The 21,873-nt window shown below is 42.7% G+C and overlaps 1 protein-coding gene across 4 annotated transcripts in view; it reads left to right on the forward strand.

The window, feature by feature from the left end:
- Myt1 (myelin transcription factor 1) overlaps window positions 1–21,873 on the forward strand; it is a 71,027-nt gene that overhangs the window by 1,687 nt on the left and 47,467 nt on the right. For all 4 annotated transcript variants that reach the window (XM_076930470.1, XM_034494555.2, XM_076930469.1 and 1 more), the window contains exons 2-3: window positions 13,875–13,975; window positions 21,132–21,186. In XM_076930470.1, coding sequence (XP_076786585.1) covers window positions 21,132–21,186 — 55 coding nt within the window. In that variant the 5' untranslated portion in view covers window positions 13,875–13,975. The remainder of the gene's footprint in view (window positions 1–13,874; window positions 13,976–21,131; window positions 21,187–21,873) is intronic.

Consider the following 21,873-nt stretch of genomic DNA (forward strand, 5'->3'; position numbering starts at 1 on the left):
TTAACTCAGTCCATATGGCTGTGTTAACTAACAATAAATAAAAGACTAGAAAACAAAGATTACAGTCTAATGCACCCAGTGGGATGCTGTTGCCAACTAAGGCATGGCCATACCCTCCCTGGTGTGTTCCCTGTGCAGAAGAGGACAGATGAGTCAGTTTAATAAAGAGAGAAGCAGCTTCATGGAATCCTTCGTAGACAGGCTATCTGATTCCCAGGTACTTTGGTGGTGCTAGACTTCAAAGAGTTTGTTGATCCAGAGGGCTGAGCAATAACAGTGTTCAAGAGTTCAAGGATCTGCAGGCTTTTTCACCCTGAATCAGTCTGCTTTCTATGCTCTTTAGTGTATACAGCCCTGATGTAGTCCTGAGAACTCCTTCAGCTTCTGTCTGAAGAGCGACTGAGGGTATTGCCTGGAGGCCTCTGGGTAACCCTTAGATGGGTAGATCTGTGTTCTTATCTTAAACTTCCAGGTTGTATGATGAAAGCCCACTCTGAGAAGACCTTCCTCACTTTTGGAACTGCAAAGTTGTTCTGTGATAGTATGGTGTCAGTTTCTGCTTGAATACCGTGAGTGGTCAGAGATATCCGGAAGGGCTGGCAGAATGTGCTGGTATTAAGGTGCAGGCTTGACTGCTGTGGGCCACTGACTTACACCATGTTTGTCACAGGGCTGACAAGGTGCTGCCTGGACTTCTCACTTCCTTTAATTAGTCCTCATTTGGTCCTGGTTATCAGATGTGCAGATGATAATATGGGCGATATTGTACATGAGCATGTGACCTGGAATAAAGGCCAAAGCCAGGCACATAGAAAGACTGGCTCAGAACCCAGCAGGCCACCTTCTGGCATGGCTAGGCCTAGCAGTAGCTGTACTATTTGGAATGCTGGTTTGCATGACCCAGCCCCGGGTGAACATAATCGACACAAGCCTACAGACTGACAAGGTGCCAGGACCCTATTAGGCTTCCAATAGCTGCTTACTGTAAACAAGCAGATTGTTAGGGATTTGAACCCTTCCTAGATAAACTACTGTGAAAGGCACCTCTGCTCTGGAAAAGCAGGTTCTTTAGGATAGAGCAATCCTACTACCTGGGCTGGAGGTATAGGTGGATTCAGGAGCAGTCAGAACACCTTGGTCAGCACTGGACCAAAGTGGCATGAGACAAGGAGTTGAGAGGTAGCAGAGGTGGCTGCTTCTCGTGGTCCTGGCTCACAGGTACTCTGAGCACTGGTAATGACTTGAGCATTTTGTGCTTCACTATCCTAACCGTAGAAAACCAGGGCAGAGCCACTGTTGCCTTTTCTCTGTGGATCCCTGAGGGAATCCCTTTTTCTTCCTTTCTTGTCTTAGGACTGCCTTTCTGCTTTTCCTGTTCACTTAACAATTGAGTAATCAAAAGTTCATTGGTTACAGATGTAATTTTAACTGAAATTTTGTGGTCTTAGTTTATAGGAAAGTTTGAGAGGGGCAGCATTAAAAAGGTTTTGAGGGGAAGACTGAGCTCAGTGGAAGAGCAAGTGCCTAGCAAACACAATGTCCTGGGTTTGGTGCCTGGCTAGGAGATTGAAGGGGTAGGGGTGTGGCTCAGTTGTCAGAATGCTTGCCTAGCATGTAGCATGTATGAGGTCTGGGTTTCATCCTCAGTGCTGCATAAACTGGGTATGATGGCATACGTCTGTCATCCCAGTAGTTGGGAACTAGAGATAGGAAGCTCAGAAGTTCATGATCATCCTTGACTGTATAGTAAATTTGAGTATAGGATATATGAAACACTGTTCCAGAAAAGAAAAAAAAAAAAAAAAGAAAAATAATGACTTTATTTGAAAGGAATAGAGTCACTGCTATTGTTGTGCCCCATTGACTCTCTGCTTTTTGGAAACTCTACAGACTGACCACTGCAGGTTCTAGGGTTCTAAGTAGAAGGTGCTGTATCTTCAGGTTCTTGCATATTTTGTGTTCTCTATATATGTTAAATTTTCCAAAATGCCACTTAAAAACAAAAATAAAACCATGCGAGAGGCGTTTTCATTTGGATTAAAATGTCTGATCTTAGGCTTCTGCCAAGCTAGTGTTCTTAGAAGCCACCCAATGTTTTAACTTACCTCTCCTCTTGGCAAATGCCTTTAGGAGTGAGTGTGCTTTTCTTGTAAGACCAACTTCATTTATTCTGTCATCCTTTTTTCATTTTTAAAAATTCAGTGCTATTTTAAAAAGTAATGACCATAACTCAGAAAACGTTTTATTTTTTAAACGCTGTTTTATGTACACGGATGTTTGCCTTCTTGTATGTCTTTGTACCACATGCATGTCTGGCCTGTAGAGGCCAGAAGAGGCATCAGGTCCTTTAGTTCTGGAGATACAGACAGTTGTAAGCTGCATATGGATCCTGAGAATCAAACTCTGGTCCTCTGGAAGAGCAGCAAGTACTCTTAACTGCTTGGGCCATCTTGGGACATGGTCTCTCTGTGTGGCCCTAGCTGTCCTGGGAATTGCTATGTAGACCAAGCTAGTCTTGAACTCACAGAGATCTGCCTACCTCTGCCTCCTGTGTGTGGGGATTAAAGGCAAGCACCACCATGCCTGCTCTGAAGACATTTCAGTCTGCTCAATGAGAACATCTGCTTGGCTCTGGATTAGTCCCACTTTTAGAAAGAGAAGGGTTTGTCAGATACAGTGTTGGGCTCTTATGGCATCCCTGATCTTCTGAGAGTCTCTGCCCAGTAGCTTGCCTCACCTTCAGGAGTATGGTTTTGTGTACAGACAATGATGAGCTGGGTTTCAGTTTGTATAGATGTGTTTGGGGAGAATTGGGTCCATGTGGGACTGTGGCCTGAAAACATTGTGTATGCTGGGAGTGTGCAGGTAGACAGGGTTTTGAAGGGCCAGTGTGAATATGCAGAGGCCACCTAGGGTCACATTGAGCAAGATGGCTGGGCAGGGTGGGAATTGTGTCATATGATCCAAGTGTGAGGAAAAGGAACAGGGATACTATGTGGTCTGAGTTGTTGGCAGGTTGCTGTACCTGGCCCCAGCCTGGTGGTATTTAGTACTATATAGAATGGGTATGAACCCTGATTGGCATAGAACCCCTGAAGGTTTTGAGAGTTGTGACTTAGTACAGGGACTATGATTTTGGGAACTGTAGACACATTGCTAACCCCTAAACTGGATATCCCTCTCTTTGCCAGTCAGTCACTCAAGAAACAAGGCTTCTGGACATTATGACATATTTGTATTTTCTCCAAAACTTTCTGTTCACTTTTGTAATGAGTACTGTGTATCAAATATGGAAAATTAATGCCCACTTTTCCATAGTGCTAAGTCTGAAAGTCTGCGCTGAGCTGTTTCTGAATAGAAATGTCACTTTAGAGCATGGTCGTAAGTTTATAGGCAGGATGCAGCTGCCTGGGCTTGTGCTTCCTTAGCCAAATATAAATTTGACCAGGGGTCTTAGAATTATAGGAACTGGGATGGAAGGAGGAAGATTGAGCTATTTTAAAAACTATTCCCTCTTGGTTCTTCAAGGCAAGAGAGAGAAGAGGTAGAGCCTGCTCTTTTCTGAGTTAGATTGCTTGACCAGGAGAGTTTCTGGTATTGGTGGATAAGAATACCAGTCTCGATACAGCTGCCTATTTAGTCTTAGTGCTAAGCTGTCTGAGTAATTCCCAGACGGCCATGTGTGGTTCTGAACTCAATCTGCCTCTTCTGCCCTGAAGAGAAGAGCAGGGCCTATGCTTGGCCTCAGGATTCGCATAGCAAAGTCATTTTGTGCTTGGTCTCAAAAGGTGTTTGGTCATGACTCAGTGAAGTCAGATATTAGCCTTGTTATCTGCCACCTGCTTTCCTAACCTAAGCAATTCTTCAGGGGAAGCTGCAAGGGGATGACAGGCATTTATTTCCCCTGTCCATAGCCTGTGGCCTGGCCTGATCAAGGAGTCAATCAGGAATGAGTTTTACAGTGCCTCTGAACAGATTGATTCTGCTTGTTTCTCCCTCCTAGCTTCTTTGGCCCTAAGCAGCTGTTGGTAGCCACTTCTTTCTAGAATCTCCACCTTTACTGTTCTGAGTGGGTTTTGCATGGTGACTGTTGAGGCTCCAAGAGCACCTTGAGTTCTCTCCAAGCTCAGCGTAGGTCAGGGATGAGTATAAAGCTCTACTTGGGACTAAGTAGGTCAGAGTGGTCCTACTCGTCTAGGCACTTTGTTGGGGCTCAGACCCGGTCATGTGGCAGTGTCACTATCACAACCACTGCTGGGTAAAAGCAGTGTGACACTGACTACTGGGGACACCGCTGCCTGGGTTGGACATCCTTCTCTGTTGGCAGCCTCCAGTGACAGGCAGCCTGAAGAGTCAGTCCTGTGATTTGGTTTGAAAAGTCATTATTACTGCAGAGCAGTTTAGCTGTTGTTTTTGCAGCATTGGTAAGGTTAAAAGAAATAATGATAATAATATAAGAAAGACTCAGTCATAGTAACTGCCTGCAACATGCTATTTGCATTTTTAAGGAAACATTTCTTTGAGACAGCCTGGGTGAAAGGTCACTATTTGCATATAAATGAAAAAGAAAGTGTGTGATGTTGGAAGTTACATCTGTATTATTTTCTCAGCAGTGAGCTGCTGTTGGAGAGATTAGGGGACATGGCTTGCATTTGGCTTTTATTGAATAGAGAAAGTACTAGCGGAGGCTGATTTAGAAGCAAAATAATGAGAAATGTGCAAAGCTATAGAATTCCCGACTCCCCTACCCCCACCTCTCTTCTCTTCTCTTCTCTCATTTTCACCTAAACTCAGCAAAAGCAGGTCTGTCTGCTCCACTCAGCAAGTATTCGACTCTTTGGATTTCAGCTTTATTAAACCAGAAAATAAAAAGAACAAATTTTGCCCCTGGTCTCCCTCATAGTCCTGTTTGTTTCCTGCTAAAAGCTATTTTGTCCCTGGACCTGTCCACTCGTATCCACCAAGGGTACGGTCAAAAATGTCTACTGCAACTGTACTCTTCCAGGGTTGGAAGGGTTGGGGAGGAAGGCAGTGCAGTTTTAGAGCTTCAAGGACTCCAAGCAGGGGTAGCAAAAAGGCAAGGGTTCAAAGAGTTCTGTGTAGGTGGAGGCAGCCATGCAGCTTACATGAAATCCTTAGTTTCTGTCTTCCTCTTATACTTTCAGGCTACCAGGCTTTCTGGTCTGGGAGTGATTTCTGGCTTTTAATAGGCCAGAAGCAGAGTTGTGGGGGGGGGAAACAAAAACAAAAACAAAAACAAAAACAAAAACAAAAACAACCCAGAGGAGTAGGGCCTGTGCCGAAGGTTTGTGATTTGGAGGCCGATGTATTGGGGGCAAAGAGAGGCCTTAAGAGGTTGTGCCTGAGACTCCCTTCTTGTCCTGCTTTAGTCTTGCTTCTCAGAAAACTCTACTGATTACTGATAACTTAAATTATTTTTCTTATCCATGTAAACTAAAGTTTTGTTTGTTTTTGAAACAATTTTAAACCCACAGAAATCTTTCAAGTATAAAACAAAACCGTTTCTTCTGAACCTCTGGAGAGCAAGCTGCTAGTGATCCTGGCAGGCATATCTTGCAGGCAAGACCCTTCCTTCTTCTGCTAGCTTAATTTTCAGAACTTTGAGGAGTGTGCTGGATCCTGGTGTCTTACATTGGTCAGTTTGAAATAGGAATGATTTCCATGATATGTTTTTCATGATGGCACTGGAAGAATGCCCTTCAATTTGGGGTTGTTTGACATTGCCTGTGATTAAACTTGAGTTGCATAGGAACGTTTCTCTCTTTGCTTGATTCCAGGGTTCTTTGTCTGATAAGCCAACTTTATACTCATTCAGATGGGCTATCTCAGCATGTCACAATGTTACTATTTTCCTTCTGCAATTAACTAGTATTTAGACACTGTGGAGGCATCCTTTCCCCCTTAGATTCTCAGTCTGTTAATTTTTGTTGTTGTTTTTAAAGATTTTTTATTTTTTGTATTTTATGCATATGTATGTTTTATCTGCATGTATATCTGCGTCAGATCCTCTGGGACTACAGTTATAGACAGTTGTGAACCACAATGTGGTTGCTGGGAATTGAACTCAGAACCTCTGGAAGAGCAGCCAGTGCTCTTAAGCACTCACTAGCCCACCTCTGCAACCCCTCTCCAGATCCCATAGTTTGTTCATTTTAAAGGGTATCTGTAAAGTCTCATGATCTAGTATTTTGACCAATGAGTGATTAGCCTTTCTTTGATGTACAGATCATTCCTGATGGGCAGTGCATTCTCCTTACCCATGGTAACATGTTAGAGTAAGGTCATTGTCCTTAAGGTCTTGTTCTCCTAGGACCCTCAGTAGTGGTTCCCCAAAATCTAAAGTGAGCTGTGGCTAGCTTTGTGGCCTTTACAATATTATTTTACTTGATTTTTTTTTCCTTCTTGTCTTACTTAGCTTTGTCTTAAACCTGAAGAGTAACAAGGAAAGAAGATGAAGGATTGAGATAAAACGTAGGAAGTGTTTAGCCTTTCAACGGGCTTAGGCTATCTTTAGCATAGAATAGGTATATATCCTTATACCTAACTCTAGGGTTCGGCTGCACACCCTTGTTCTGCAGAACAATTTAAGAATGGCTTGGAAGGCTAACTCTCCAGGCAGGGGGCTGCATAAGCTGGTGCAGGGATGCTGCTGTATGGCTGGTTGATCATCAAGTGTGATTGTCCAACCTTCTGCTCAGATGCAGATTAACTACTGATGTACCCTGACACTGCTCTGGCAGAAGCAGAAGAGCATCTGTAACTATCTGGGTCATGGGACTTCCTGGCTCGCAGAAGCAGCTGTCTCCCTTGGCTCATGTTGACTGCATGGAGTTACAAGGGTCCCTGGGCAAGGAACAGAATAGACAGGCTTCACCTGCTCTCTGTGGCCCATCCCACAGCACTTGTATGGAACCATCTTTTCCTTTTAACCCTAGTCCAGCATTCCCTGGGTCATTATGGTCTAAGCTGAATCTGGACATAAGTTCCCAACCTTGGATAAAAAAATCCAAAGGTGGTATGTTAAGAATTTTGCACTGCACAGCAATCCCTAGAGGTAGCCCACAAATTGTTGGCATGCCTTCAAGACCTGGGACTCAAACACCTATGGGAGGAAGTTTATCTCTTCTGGGAAGTCCCTATTGTCACAATGTTATTTTAAAAAATATTTATATTTTTACTTTATGTGTATACTTGTGTGTATGTGTCCCATGTATATGCCTGGTGCCTGCAGAGGCCAGAGGAGGATTTTGGATCCACCTGGAACAAGAGTTAGGGATGACATGAGCTGCCATGTGGACACTGGGAAGTAAACCTAGGTCCTTTGCAAGAGCAGCAAGTGACCTTAACCATTGAACTATCTCTCCAGCACCCAGAATATTATTTTTTTTATATAAATATCCACTTGATAGCTCTCTTGAGGCAAATCTAGAATCTTCTCCCTAAGCAGTCTCATACTAAAATTTGAATCCTCACCTTATCTTTCAACTCACTGTGTGAGATGCTAGCATGGGTTTCTTTTAAATCTTTTATTTTCAAGGGTCTGGAGCACCTGTAAAGTGTGTCTTCCTCTCTAACCAGGTAGAAAGCCAGTGTTTATCTGCCTGTTTCCTGTTGGTATAGGAGATATATTGTCTCCTTCAACAAGGCTATAGCTCTTAATCTAGTCCTTTCAGATAGTGCCACTCTCTTGTGACTAAGCATTCAAGTATGAGCCTATAGTAGCTATTCTTATTAAAACAATTATAGATATCTAGGAATAGAATTGTTATGTTAGATGGTGGCTATATTTTTCGTCTTGAGAGTTGGAGTTGGCGAGATTGTGATTTATAGCGCTGTTACTTTCGCAAAGGACTTGGATTAGGTCTCCAGAACTCACATTGTACCTTACAACCATCCCTAACTCAAGTCCTATGGGATCTGATGCTCTCTTCTGAAATCTGTGGGTACCAGGAATACACATAGTGCACAGATACACAAGCAGGCAAAGCAATCACACACATAAAATAAAAACTAAATCTAAAAAACCAAAAAAAATAAAACACCCCCCAAACCTCAAGAATTCCAAGAATAATTTTCAAAATGACTGCTTTTTTACATTTCCATCAACAGTAATGAAGAAGATTCCAGTTTCTACAGATTGGAACTTATACTTGTCTGGTTTTGAATTTGTTATAGCCATCTTAGTGAGAGTTAAGTGATATCCTTACAGTTGATTTGTAGTTAACTCATGACTGGATGTTGAGCTCTTTTCGTATGTATATTATCCATTTATGTATTGTCTTTAGAGAAATGTCTTTTCAAGGTTTTTTTTTTTTTAAGTAGTTCATTGTCTTATTAAAGAGTTATCAGAGTTCTTTATTTTCAGCACAAATCCTTTATCAAATATATGATTTGCAAGCATGTAGGAGAATTTTATTGATGTTATTATTTGAAGACAGATGTTTCCAACTTTGATGAAAGCTATCTTAGGGTTTTTATTGTGATAAAACACCATGACCAAAAAGCAGCTCGGGAAGGAAAGGGTTTGTTTTGTCTTTCAACTCTCAGGTTCATACCACCACTGAGAGAAGTCAGGGCAGAAACCTAGAGCAGGAACCTGGAGGCAAGAATTGAAACAGAGGTCGTAAAAGACTGCTGCTTTCTGGCTTGTTCCCCATGGCTTGCTTCCTCTGTTTTCTTATATCCTGCAGGACCATATGCCAGGGATGGCACCATCCACAATGGATTTGGCCCTCATATCAATGCCTAATTAAGAGAATGCTCTATAAACTTGCCATAAGCTTTCTTTTCCTTGGTTTTTGTTTTTTGAGACAGAGCTTCTCTGGGTAGCTCTGGCTGTCCTAGAACACCTTGATGTAGACCAGGCTGGCCTTAAACTTAGAGATCCGTCTGCCTGTGCCTCCTGGGTGCTGGGATCAAAGCTGTGCACCAGCACTGCCGAGCACCTACAGGCAAATCTTACAGAGGTGTCTTTCCAATTGTGGTTCCTTCCTCTCAGATAACTCTAGCTGTATCAAGTTGACAAAAAACTAATCAGGACAAAGTCCAATATATATCTATCTATCTCAATATTTTAATCTATCTATCTATCTATCTATATATATATCAATATTTGATATATATATATCAATTTAAAAACATTTATTTATTTTTATTTTATTTGTATGGATGTTTTGTCTGCATGTGTTTGTCCAGCTGATGCATGTAGTGCTTGCAGAAGCCAGAAGAAGACATTGGATTCTCTGGAACTGAAGTTACAGATGATTGTTAACTGCCATGTGGATGCTGGGAGCGGAAGCCAGATGCTTTGCAAGGGCAGCAAGTGACCCTAACCAATGAGTCATCTCTCCAGATCTAAATTGTTTTTGTTATTGTTGTTGTTTTGAGACTCAGTTTTTCATAACCCAGGATGGCCTTGAACTTGTAATCCTCTTGCCTCGGCCTTCATAGTGTTGGGATATAAGCACGTGCCACCATGCATACTTGTGGTTTATGGCTAGTACTTTTGGTGTTATATACAAGAAATAAACCATTGCCTGATCCAAAGTCAAGAGGGTTTTCTTTTAGAGTTTCTAAAAGTTTTAGTTTTATAGATAGGTCTGTGATATATTATGAGCTCCATTTTTTTTTTTTTTTGATCTGTATGAGGTTTTTCTTCTTTCTTTTGGATGCCAGTTGTTTCAGTACATTTATTAAAATGATTATTTCTTCCCACTAAATCATTCAAGCACCATTGTTGAATGTCTACTGATAAAATATAGTTTACTTTTATAGTTTTGAGTCTATCTCACTTATCTACATGTTCTCCTGTGAGGATACTGTATTATCTTGGTAACTCTAGTTCTATGGTAAATTTTGAAGCAGGGAAATATGAGTTCTTCAACTTTGTCTTTAAAATTTTTGTTTTAAATAAAGAAAATTGTTTTGGCTAGTCTATATTTCCTGAATTGCCATGTAAATTTTATATTTATTTTGTCAGTTTTTGCAAACAAACTAAAAAAAAAAAAACCAATCATACATAAAATACATTTGGAGAGATCAGGAACAGTTCCAGTGACATTCAGAAAGCTTTGGTCACATGAGCAGCAGTAGATTCAGAGAGAGAGGAAGACAGAATAGGGCTTCAGAAGTTTGCCTGGGAGACCAGGGGAGGGTGGCTAGGCAGAAGCAACACCTGCCCTTAGGAACATCACCTGTCCCTGGGAGCACATGGTCTGTGTTCGGAAACGGTGTGACAGGGAGAAGAGCAAGGTCCAGAACAACTGTGCTTTATAGATTCTTCTGCCTCTGCTTGGGAAAACAGGTTCAATGCTTTAGAAGAATGGATGGCACGGATACTCCTGGAATCCCTCAGCCAACAGCCAGGTGGGACTGATGTATTCAGCTGGGAGTCAAGCCCTCCAATAGGGGATAAAGGGTGAAAGGGACTTCTTTAAAGAGAATGTTCCCTTAGTAGATTCTCCCAGTGTATCTGTTGTGGGCCCCAGAGGTACAAGCTTCCCAGGTAGCTTGGCTTGAGTCAAGGTGATCCAGGAAAAATTAAATCAGAAGTCTTGGGGAAAAATCATAGCAGTCTTGTCCTTCATGATATACAGTGGGATATCAGAGTACTAGACTTGAAACAGGGACCAGCGGGTCAGCTTTTGTGCTCTTCCTGGGAATGCTGCTCCCAGGTCTCGTAGACCTGGATCTACGAGACAGCCGAGCAGAAGGATGTGGGTACCATAATCTGGAGAACAACTGAGCTGTGTTTATGTTCTGACTTCCCAGCTTATATTGGAGGCCTTGGTCTTATAAAGGACGAGTGCCTTCCCTGTGGCAGTCCCTGGTTGCTTTGCTGAGATTTTTTTGTTTCACAGAATCTTGCAACTGTGGATCTGGGATCCCTGTGGAACAAACATAGAGGAGGGCTCTAGGTCTCCAACAGAGATTACAGTGAACACCCTGTCCTAGCCACAGGGTGATGGTTCTGAGCAGTATATTCTCCAGTTTGAGGGCTGTTTACACACAGGAATAGCTTTTAGATGAACTCATCAGAAACCTGAGAATCCCCAAATAGTCTTGTTTGACCAAAACCTCTTCCTTAGTCTACTTCTGATGGTAAAGGTGGTGACAGTGACACCAACACTGGTTTTAAGTATCACTAAGGGATCTTCCAAATGTTTCTTATTCTCCAAGTAGTTATTCTCACTTTGTGTACAAACATGTTAAGAATTAAAGGGAAATGTGATCCTAGAGTCAGGTTAGCATGAACTTGGTGATAACCGTGAATCTGCGGAAAGCATAGCTGCTGGTCTCCACACTCCTGGTAGGGCTCTCCTCAGATTGGTTGGTCCTGCATGCTGTTGGACTTAGTATGTGAACAGAGCTATGGATTTTATAGAGTCTAGAACCCCACACTGCTGACTCCCTGTAGTGATTCTTATTGTTGCAAGAAACTTTCCAGACAAAGGAAGTAAAATTGTGTCCTGCTGCTTTCAGGACCTTTTGTACAAAGCTCTAACATGGGTGTCAGCACTTTGCTGAACTGTGTGCTCTGTTTCTAGGGGGTGTGAGGGAAAGCCTGTGCTTTGCTCTTGTTCTGAAATGCTTCATTGGCATTGTCACTGCTGGTAGGTAAGAGCCACAGTTTAAGAAGTAGATGATTTTAAGGTCTTGGTGCTCTGCTGTGCAGATGTGGTGTCGCAGGCTGACTTAAAACAGTGGTTCTTGGGTTAAAGGTGGTAGAAAATCCCAAAGGGCTGATTTCCAAATTCTTAGAAATGGTGAGGCCATAGAAGTGCTGTATACTGCTTATCTCTCATCACACAAAACACTAGAAGTTCCTTTTCAGATACATATGCAGGTCAAGATAAGAAGCAGAAGAGACCTATAGGAGACACCTTAGGGCAGGTAGCTTCTGGGACACCTTTCATAATTTAGACTAAGTATTTCCCTCCAGGTGTCATTGAGCCATGTTCCAGTTACCTCACAAATAATTCTGATTGAGCCTCATGAACCAGTAAGTGCACAGGCTTCTATAGCATCTTCTCTGGGACAGATATTTGAAATCAGAACCCTGAGCCTTTCAGGGTCCAGTTGCCTCCCAGTCCCTTAATGATACAGTGGAGACACATGATAACCCTTATACATCAGTTCCCATAAAGAGTACCTAATGGCTGGCACAATTCTTGAATTCTGTTGGAAGGATGAAGCCTTCCAATTATGTAATCTTCCCAATGTGCAAAGCTGCCTAGCCTCTTCTTCTGCATGGGTCCCATTCTTAGACACTTTACGTTGTTGGTGACAGTTGCCTAGAGACAGACAGAGAGAAACAGAGAGACAGACAGACAGAGACATAGAGATGAGAGATATATAGATATACAGATGAGAGATATAGATTAGATATGTAGATGTATAGATATATATAGAGATTGTATAGATATATCTGTGGGAAGGTAGTCCTGATATCTGTTCAATGATGACTATTAATTTCCCTCTATAGATGGGACCCAGAGACCTGGAGATTGTGAGAAATTGTCAGAAAAGTCCTACAACTCACCCCTTTATGGTCAAATGAAACTGGTCCTCAGCATTTCCAAATAGGCAACTCACAGTTCAAAGAGAAGAAGGCTTCCTCTTCTAGGAATCTATGATTTAGGATGTGCCAAGTCTTATATATAGGATCACTGTTCCTTTGAAGACTGTATATTTGGCAGCTACACCTAATTTATTCTTTGTCTTGGCTCATGAAGGGACTCTGAGCCCTTTAAGGGGATGGAGATATTTTGAAGGAACAAGAGGATGGTCACAATATAGGCTTACTGGGGCCAGGAGTGGTAGAATTCTGGATAAAAACAGCTTTGGGGATATATTCCACTAAAAAAAAAAATGGGGTAATGGCGGGGAAGATAATATTTATGATAACATACACTCAATCTGCCTTTAGCAAAATCTAAACACATTTCCTAGGAGAAGAAAGCAGAATGCAGAAATATTCATTTCCTGTTTTTATTGTTGGTAACTAATGACCTTCCTTTGAAACTCTGCAGCATACAAAGCAGGTTGTCATGGAGACAGGGAATGACGTTCAGGGAATAGGTACACAATGAATTTCTTTGTCGTGTCCAGCTGATAGATTCAGCCTCTGCTTAGATGTGTGAATTTATGTGAATTATGAGAATTAAATATTAACTGTAGGCATTGCCCTGGAGAGAAGTAAAAACCAGGAGGAGAAAATACACTGAAAACAAGTAATGAGTGCTTGTTGGGGGCAGGGCTCCTGTGAGAGGCTGTGTTATCAGAGCTGATCAGGCCCACTGGATGGACTTCACTTTCCTCAGTGGGCTCTTGAGAAGGTGAATGGCATAATATACATTTAAAAAAAGCAAATGGATCTGAGCTGCATATTCTTTTGGGAAAATAAAAAATGTAGTTATGATTGAGTTACTCACTCATTGGTCATTTAGTTTTCAAAATGTCTCAATGCCATCTTTGTTTTCAAGGTGGGTCTCATATGGTCCACACTAGAGCCCTGAGTTTGGACAGCCATTTTGGGTGTCTACACCCTTTGACATGTGCAAAATAGCCATCAGAGGTGAGGCCATGGTGTAGACCCTCTGCTTCTAAAGAGTAAGAGTTCTTTCTTTCTTTCTTTCTTTCTTTCTTTCTTTCTTTCTTTCTTTCTTTCTTTCTTTCCTCCTATCTGGGAACAACCATGAGCAGTGAATTTTTGTCTTTCTGATAGATTCCAGAGATTGTATCATGCTACATTTAAAAGTGACCTGCATTTTTTTTCTTTCTCTTCGTGGGTCTGCCTGGCTGATATTTGTCAGAGTTCCCTTTTCTGAACTTCTATTCTTTTAAACCCTCAGAAAATGAGTTCCGGGGCAAACTTCTGACTCAGAGGTGGACACAGGAAGACAAGACCAGTGGCTGCAGAACTGAGAGGCATTTCCTGTGTAGGTTCAGCAAGGTAAGGGCTTGGCCATGGGTCCTTCAGAGTCGAGATGGGGACCAAGATCACCGAGTCATTTTTTAGTTATAGGAAGAAGGATGAATAGATAAAACTCAATGTGATAGTAGAGCCCTACCTTTCAACCAGCTCTCCACCTTGTGTATTCATACTTGGAATAAGTTGTGTATGTTGTCACCTGTTCTTCATACCTTGTCTGGGCCTGGGTGGGCTCAGAGTCCCCAGGTTTTGATAGTTAATTGTGATGCAGGAATCTGTGAAGTCTGCTGATCTTTTATTTTTAATCTTTCTAAGTGTGGAAGATGATGCACCCTACTCATGCCTGCCCAGAAAGCATGATAGAGGTGACACAGGCCCTTGCTTCCCAAGGATACTCCTGATCTTAGGGATAGTGTCTGTGTCTATGCCCATGGTTTTGGCCACTAACCTTCTAATTCTACAACTTCCTACTGACTTGCTCTGTCTGATATCCACTCTCCAGAGCAGATGACATCAGAGCTGAGATAGAGAGAAGCATGTGGCATATCCATACCTGGAGGTCAGATGCTAACCTCTTTTAAAATATTTCAGATTCACTTATTTTATGTCTATGAATATTTTGCCTGCATGCATGCTTGTCCATGACATGCATAATACCTGGTACTTGCAGAGGTCAGAAGAGGGCATTGGATTCCCTGGAACTGAGTTACTGAGGATTGTAAGCCACTGAATGCTGGAAACTGAACCTGGGTTCTCCGAAAGAGCATTAAGTTCTGTTAACTACTGAGCCATCTGTCTGGTGTCCAGATGTCAACTTATTATCTGCCATGTTGAAGCTTTGCATTGAGTGTCTCAGCCAACACCTAGGCATGGCATCCAGGGTAAGGGACAGCCCAGGTACAGATACAAAAGACCATGAGTTTAAGGCAGAATGACATCTCAGACTACTTGCATTTTACTATTAGAATATACTATTTTTCCTTTATGTCTGGTGATAGAAATGTACATTTAGCAGGTCTATTATGGTCACTTTGCTAAGCACTCAGACTCATTTGATTCTCTTATCAGTGTGCTGAAGATTATCAACACAGTGTACTAAATATTATGGTAAAACATTATTTCTATTACTGAATTTTTGACCTCTCTCACTTCACTGTACACAAGTTCTCAGGATTCCCCAAGAGACATGGGTGTCAGATCATATGACCATGAAAGTGACTTGAGCTAGGCTCTGAGCAAAGTAGTTTCTGTAGTTGCTTGATACCCTGTCAAAGTGAAGTAGGAAGACTCTGATTTCTCCACAGCCCAGGCACAACAGGCTCACAGGATTTGAGCTTGCTGTGAGCTATATGTGACTGTTCAGAATGCAGGTTCTGGTAATGAGCCTGGGGCTGACACTTGGGCCCTGTTAGCAGCACCAAGGCTTTATAACTGTAGCATCTGTAAGCCAATTTCCTTTACTTTGGACAGATCTCTGTGAGCTCAAGCCCAGACAAGTAGAACTACATAGTGAGTTCCAAGATAGCTATTACATGGTGACACTTAAAAACAAAGAAAGAAACAAAAGATTAAGATGAACAATAGGCCAGTAGAGGAGGGAAGATGTGAATGGGCTGGTGGGCTAGAACTGAAGGGTAGCACAGGTGATCTTTTTTGACAGAGACTAAGAGAAATAGCATGGGTTAATGACCTAAGATGTCACATGAGTAAGATGAGGAGCCAAGAGGCAGGACAATGAAAGTGGCCCATATAATAAGATCAGTGAGGTGCTCACCCTCTGAAGGTAGTTGGATAGCTTAGGACCATGTAGGGCTGTCAGAGAAGGCCTGTGTTGCTATGTTAGGGAATACCATATGTTAGTATGTTAGGCACAGATGGTGAACCTTGAACCCCTTCTGAACCTGAAAGAACAAAACCTTTGGTCCCAAGGCATACACTACTTAGTGGACAATTAGTTATGGTACAAGGATCTCTGGTAAGGACAATTACAGAATTACCTTCTGGGAGGGAGGTGACTCTCCTTTTGAGCTGTCTGACTTGATGTTGTTGGGTCAACAACCTGGAGAGATACAAATTCCATTTATAACTAGGTACACTTGTAATCCCAGCACCTGGAAAGATGAAGTCGGAGGGTCAATACAAGTCCAGCGTGGGCTGCACAGCAAGACCATGTCTCAAAGAAGAAACAAAGAAAGAAATCCCTTTTATGAAGTTTGAAACAGATATGGCTGCTTTACCAGGTAGCCTAATTGGTTATAATTTTTTATTTAGGGTTGGAGTGAGCCAAGATCTCATGTTTAGGACTGTCAGAAGATATCCACCCCCTCCTGAGGCATTTTCTGAATAATGTTCCATGGGTAGTGACATTTCTATATTACAGTAAGTGGCAGGTCTACTTACTTGTAAGTAGATTGCATAATTGGTGGAAGACCTGTGAAGGTCATGTCAGACACATAGTGGGATAATCCCCAAAGGTGAGCAGAACTAGGAAGTACTATGATGACTTTTAGTGGGATACATGGGCATTGGCATATGATTTAGTCACAGACATCCCGCTAATAAGAAGTAGAGTGTATATTGGGCTTCTAGGGGAACTTTTGCACCCTTCTGTGGCTATGAGCTGACCTAGAGGCTTAGAGCTTATATACAGAAGGAAGGGCAACCACTAATGGTGAGAAGAAAATGGGATAGAAACTCTGAGGGTCCCTATTGCAGTTTTCATGGAGGAGAAAGTAAGTCTGGTGCTTGAAGGTTGCATATGAATCCTAAGTGGGGTGCCCCTTTCCCCAACCCAGTGGTGGATTTGGATTTGGATTTGGGTCTGCACAGGTTAACACTACTGTCAGGACACAAGACTCTTTTGGCTCCCACAGGGAGAACCGAACACAAGACAAACCAGTGTATTTCTTTTTACTCTCAATGGAGTGAATAAGATACTGCCAAGTGAAGCAGGGCAAGGGATGGCCAGTTTTTGCTACCTTTTTACCCCATAGCTACTTCAGCTCCTTCCTCTGGGCAGGGATGAAGCAGACATCCTCCCCCAGGTGTCTAGAGAAAGTATGTACAAAAACCTTAATCTTCTGTTAGAACCCTGTAATCTACATGATCCTATGACTTTAAAAACTGTCCTAAGTCTATTCTAATATTCAGCTTTTCTGGTTATTAGAACACATTCTCTCCCCCCCCCCATGAGATACTGTCTCACTAGGTAGCCTTGGCTGTCCTGAAACTTGCTATGTAGACCAGACTAGCTTTGAACTCACAGAGATCAGTTTGCTTCTGCCAGTTTTTAATCCTGCTGAGATTAAAGGTGTGTGCCATCGCTCCTAGCTAGAGTAAATTTTAAGTAAAACAAAACACCAAAGTATTTTCTTCCAGTCTAGGGCTAGAATGAATGGCCCATGGTATCAAGAGACCCAGAATTTCTAGCCAAGACTCTGCAGCTATCTGCTCCTCTCCCTCTGATATATCCCTCCTCCACCAGCACCAGCTTCTAAGATAGTTTTGACTGCCCCACATATTCACTCTTTTCTCCATCTGCTGTTTGTGCTTGATGTGTCCTGAATAGCTATCTTCAAGAGGCAGTGAATGATCTCACATTTGTGAAGGTGGGAGCGCTCCTCAGCACAAGATGGGGACCTTTCAGGAAATGGGCTGGTTAGGAATAGAGATGTGGCAGAAGGATGGCAAGGGTCTGACCATTGAGTTTGATTTGTCTATCCAAAGGTGCTCTTGGCTTCTAAGGATAACCGGCCTCAATCCTGAGGTGTCTCTCATGGATAATCTTAGGTAGTCACTTGTCAGATCACTGTTCCTATCCCTAGTCAGGATCAGAGAGCCTAAGAACCTGACTAGGGGTAGGAACAGTCACTTTATCTTTGAGTTCACTACTGAATAGCCCATTGCCTTTTTAGAATGATGTGCAAAACTCCTAAGGCCAACTCACTTCCATTTGGGGTCAAGTTTCAGCAGATTCTGTCCTTGGATAGTCCTTGACTATCAGGCAAGAGGTGGGTAGGCAACCCTTCCATCCTGGAGGTTGTGGGCTCTAGAAAACTAAACTAAACTAAACTAAACTAAACTAAACTAAACTAAACTAAACTAAACTAAACTCATGATTATTATTTCCTCTCCCTGCCCTGTCTTCTTTTTTTCAGATAAAGACTCACTATATAGCCTTGGGTGGCCTAGAAATTGCTATATAGACCAGGCTGGCCTTGAACTCACAGAGCTCTGCTTGCCTCTGTCTTCCCAGTGCTGGGATTAAAGATGTATTCCGCCATGCCTGGCCCCATTGTTTCTTCTTAAAGCCCAGCTATTTGTTGTTTTGTCTGTGTTGAGTTCTGAGTTTATTCCTCAGACAACCAACATAGAGCCAAAAGTAATCTGCAGGTTTGGAAGCTGCTTGCTGTGTTTGATATTTGGATACTTGACTTTGTAAAGGTTCAACACAGGGAGCTCAGTTTGGCAAGTGAGTATGAAAAGGGGCTAGCAATTGTGTTTAAAAAGCCTGAATGACTAGTCTTGCTTTTACTAAAGTAATACAGAGCAGTTTGAGGCAAAACCAAACCAAACCAAACCAACCAACCAACCAACCAAACACCCTCCAGTGAGACTGCTTTTAAGATAGTACCAGGGATCAAGTTTAGTGTCTGGATGCAGAAACAGTTCTCTCAGGCTAATGCAATAGCTATGGCTGAATACAACTTGTATTTGGAAATTATTTTCTCTAAGTTTCCTATACAAGGTAAAACTGATAAAATGTCAGAACTAAAAATGTGCTTTGTCAGCAGTATGACATTGATGTTAGAGAAACAGAGCAGATATTCTTGGGAAAGATCTCTGATCTCACAGTAGAGCAAGATTATCTGTCTGAACAAAGGGACCCTTTCACCCTCAAGGCAAGAGGCCATTGAGTTATGTATGAGTTGTGCAAAAACAGTTCCTGTCTGTGCCTGGAAGAAATAAAAGGGTTATTTTGTTTTTGTTTTAGTTAAAAAAAAAAAAAAAAAAAACAAATTAAGGGAAAACTGAGAAGCACCTCATTGCCTTTGCATCAGTGAGTTGTGCCATAGGCAGGGACCATTCCTGTATGGAGCAGGCAGGAAGTCTTAGGATCTGATGCCAGGCCAATTAGTCAGTGCGTCTGGGCAGTGCTAGGCACAGCGCTTCCCTGAGCATGATAGCCTGATGGGTATACTACTTACAGGTGAGATGTCTGTAGACACCTTCTGCAGTATTTTGCAAAAGAAAGCATGTGAATTTCTCACACACTGTGCCAGATGCCTCTACAGCACTGTCAATTTCAAAAGTGAGAGGAGAATCACCCCTTGGCATTGACTTCACAAGTCATCCAGATCCTATGAACACATTCTCATCATGTTAAAGAGCCTGGCTTCTCTCCCACAAGTTAAGGAGTTTCCTTCTTAAATCAAAGCTATGCAAACTGAAGAGAACTTCTTGTACATTGAATACTTGGTGCAAGTAAATCGCAAAGAGGAGGTGCAGAAGGTGCTCAGGACAGTGAATGCCACAGCTGTTAGCGTCATCAATGGGAGCTCACAGTTTGCAAGCAATGCCCATTACACATCCCTGTGACCCTCTCTATTCTCTGCCCTTTGAATAATTTATCCACAGGAAATCCAAATTGCCAAGGCATACTTTAATCTAGCAGAATGCCTGCCAATTTCCTTGGGAAAAGTGACACAAAAAGCTATAGATTACATTTCAGCTGAACACAGGCATGGGGCAATCAGATGTATTGTGCGCCCTGCCTCAGAAAGCGTTGTGCACTGGCTCAGTGTAATCGACGTTTGAAGGCCCATAGATGTAATGACGTCCCTTTGACACCTGCTCCTCTCTTTACTTTAAATGTGAGCCATTGGTCCATGGGGAGCCTCTGCTTTAAAAATAGAAATTATAGTAATTGTCTCTGTTCTATGGGAAGGCTATAATAAACACATGGCTTATGGCATTATGCTCCATACCCTGGAGTTGACAGGTTGCATAAATTACCCTGCTTTTTATTTTTCTTCTTTAACAAATTATATAGATCACTGTATGCTATACTGCTTCATAGAAAAGTTCACTTGTGAATTTCATCTGCCGATTGAGGAATTAATTCTGTTTTCTTTTTTCCTGGTTGGTGAGGTAGAGGTTTGACTCTTGCCATTCTCTTCCTTCTACAACATATCCCATTCTCTTACTTCCCTCTTTGCCAAACCACTCGCACAGAGCTTTGTTGTCCTGATGGAATCTATGGTCTGGGCAGGTGCTGATTTGCCTCCTATCTCTTCTGACTGTGGAGACAGGTAGTAAGTCTTGACTGGCCAGTCTTCTGCTTGGGTGTACACCTGCCCCTCCTAGTCCTGTTATCTGTAACAGATAACAGAAGACTGTTTCCTACATCACAGAGTTTGCCAGCATTTTTATCTGTTCCTTCAGATTTGCCATGGTGACACAAGATAAGGATTCACCTGGGGACCCTCATCCTCAGATGTGCCCTGTCTATAGTTGTCACCTTCATAGTAGCTCTTCCCTGGTTTTCTAAACGGATCATGTTGTGGGCAGCAGCCCTGTGGAGGCTGCTCTAGGTGACATTAGTGAAGACTCTACTGGACTTGGCAGTCCAGAGGCCAGAGGACACCTCAGTGTTGCTCAGGCAACCAGTTTCTACCCATATGACACTAGTATGTTAGGAACATTAAAACATGTGTCAAGTAGGAAGAAAATGTCCATGGAAGCCAGGCCCTGGACTATGTTACGCTGACCCAGTCCCATCTCCAGTAGTTGAATCTATGGTCAGCAACATGCCCTGTACCTCAGTACCTGCCTGGTAAGGTAAGCAGTGGGTGTGCCAGGAGCCCCTTTTATTATGGAATAGCCATGTACATGAGGCTTTTGTGGGTAGATAGGAACCTAGAGCCGTGTGGGTGGAGCACTGTGAGGCACTAGGAGGTGTGGATGAAATACCATTAAGCCCCGTGGTCTCTCCCCAGCAGAACTCCCAACATTCTCCCAACTTGCTTCTTTTGGTCTCATTCTTGTCATTCACAGATAATCTTCCTGCCAACAACAAGACTTAAGTCAGAAAATGACCAGATGTTCCTGATGGTTTAAGACAGGGCAGATGCTTGTCCTGGGTGGTTCTTAACAATGTGGTTGTTTTACTTTGCAGATGAGCTCAGAAAGTGATGACAAGCGAGCCCGCACACGGTCTAAGACCCTCCGAGGTGAGTGCCAACTCAGTCTGGCCTGGTCCCCATCTTCGGCAGCTGCCCTCTCTGAAACTGCTGATGTAATTAGATGCTCAGCTTCCTGGTAGCCTTTGGCCTACGCTGGGCACCTGGGACTTTAGGGGTTCTTCATCTGTTCCTTGATGCAGTATTTAAGGGTTTCCTGAAGCCCTTTTCAGCTCATACAGACTTGTCTCAGGCAGATGTGTGGAGACAAGTACAGTTCCAGAGAGTAGGGATAGTAGAGTTTAGTCAGAAAACTGCTTCATCTGGAAAGGAAGGGTCCCTGGCTTTCAGCCACCATTGGCCTTTGACCAGTGGGCCATTTTTTTTTTTTCCAGAGATCACTGTTGGTGCTGTTGAGGATTTGAAGGCTGTTGGGTGGGCTTGACAATGGGTGGATAAAGATACACCCTTCCCAATGCTGGGGAAGATAGGCCCTTTTCACTTTATCAACACCAAGCCTTCCCTGCTTGGCCATCCCCCTACCCCACCCAACTCTCTTACTTGGAGCTTTCAGTTGGGCTTCACAGGGTATCCAAAAGTTTTGAATGTGTAAGCGCTGCCTATTCTGGTTGGATTCCTGTATATCCTGTAGCTAGTTCTCATCATTGTGACCAGCCCTGTCTTTGTTGGGCCTAATCTTTGTGCAACTTAATCTGGTAGGTAATATATCCTGCCAAA

This window comes from Arvicanthis niloticus, chromosome 2 (assembly GCF_011762505.2).
Source record: "Arvicanthis niloticus isolate mArvNil1 chromosome 2, mArvNil1.pat.X, whole genome shotgun sequence".
Classification (NCBI taxonomy): Eukaryota; Metazoa; Chordata; class Mammalia; order Rodentia; family Muridae; genus Arvicanthis; species Arvicanthis niloticus.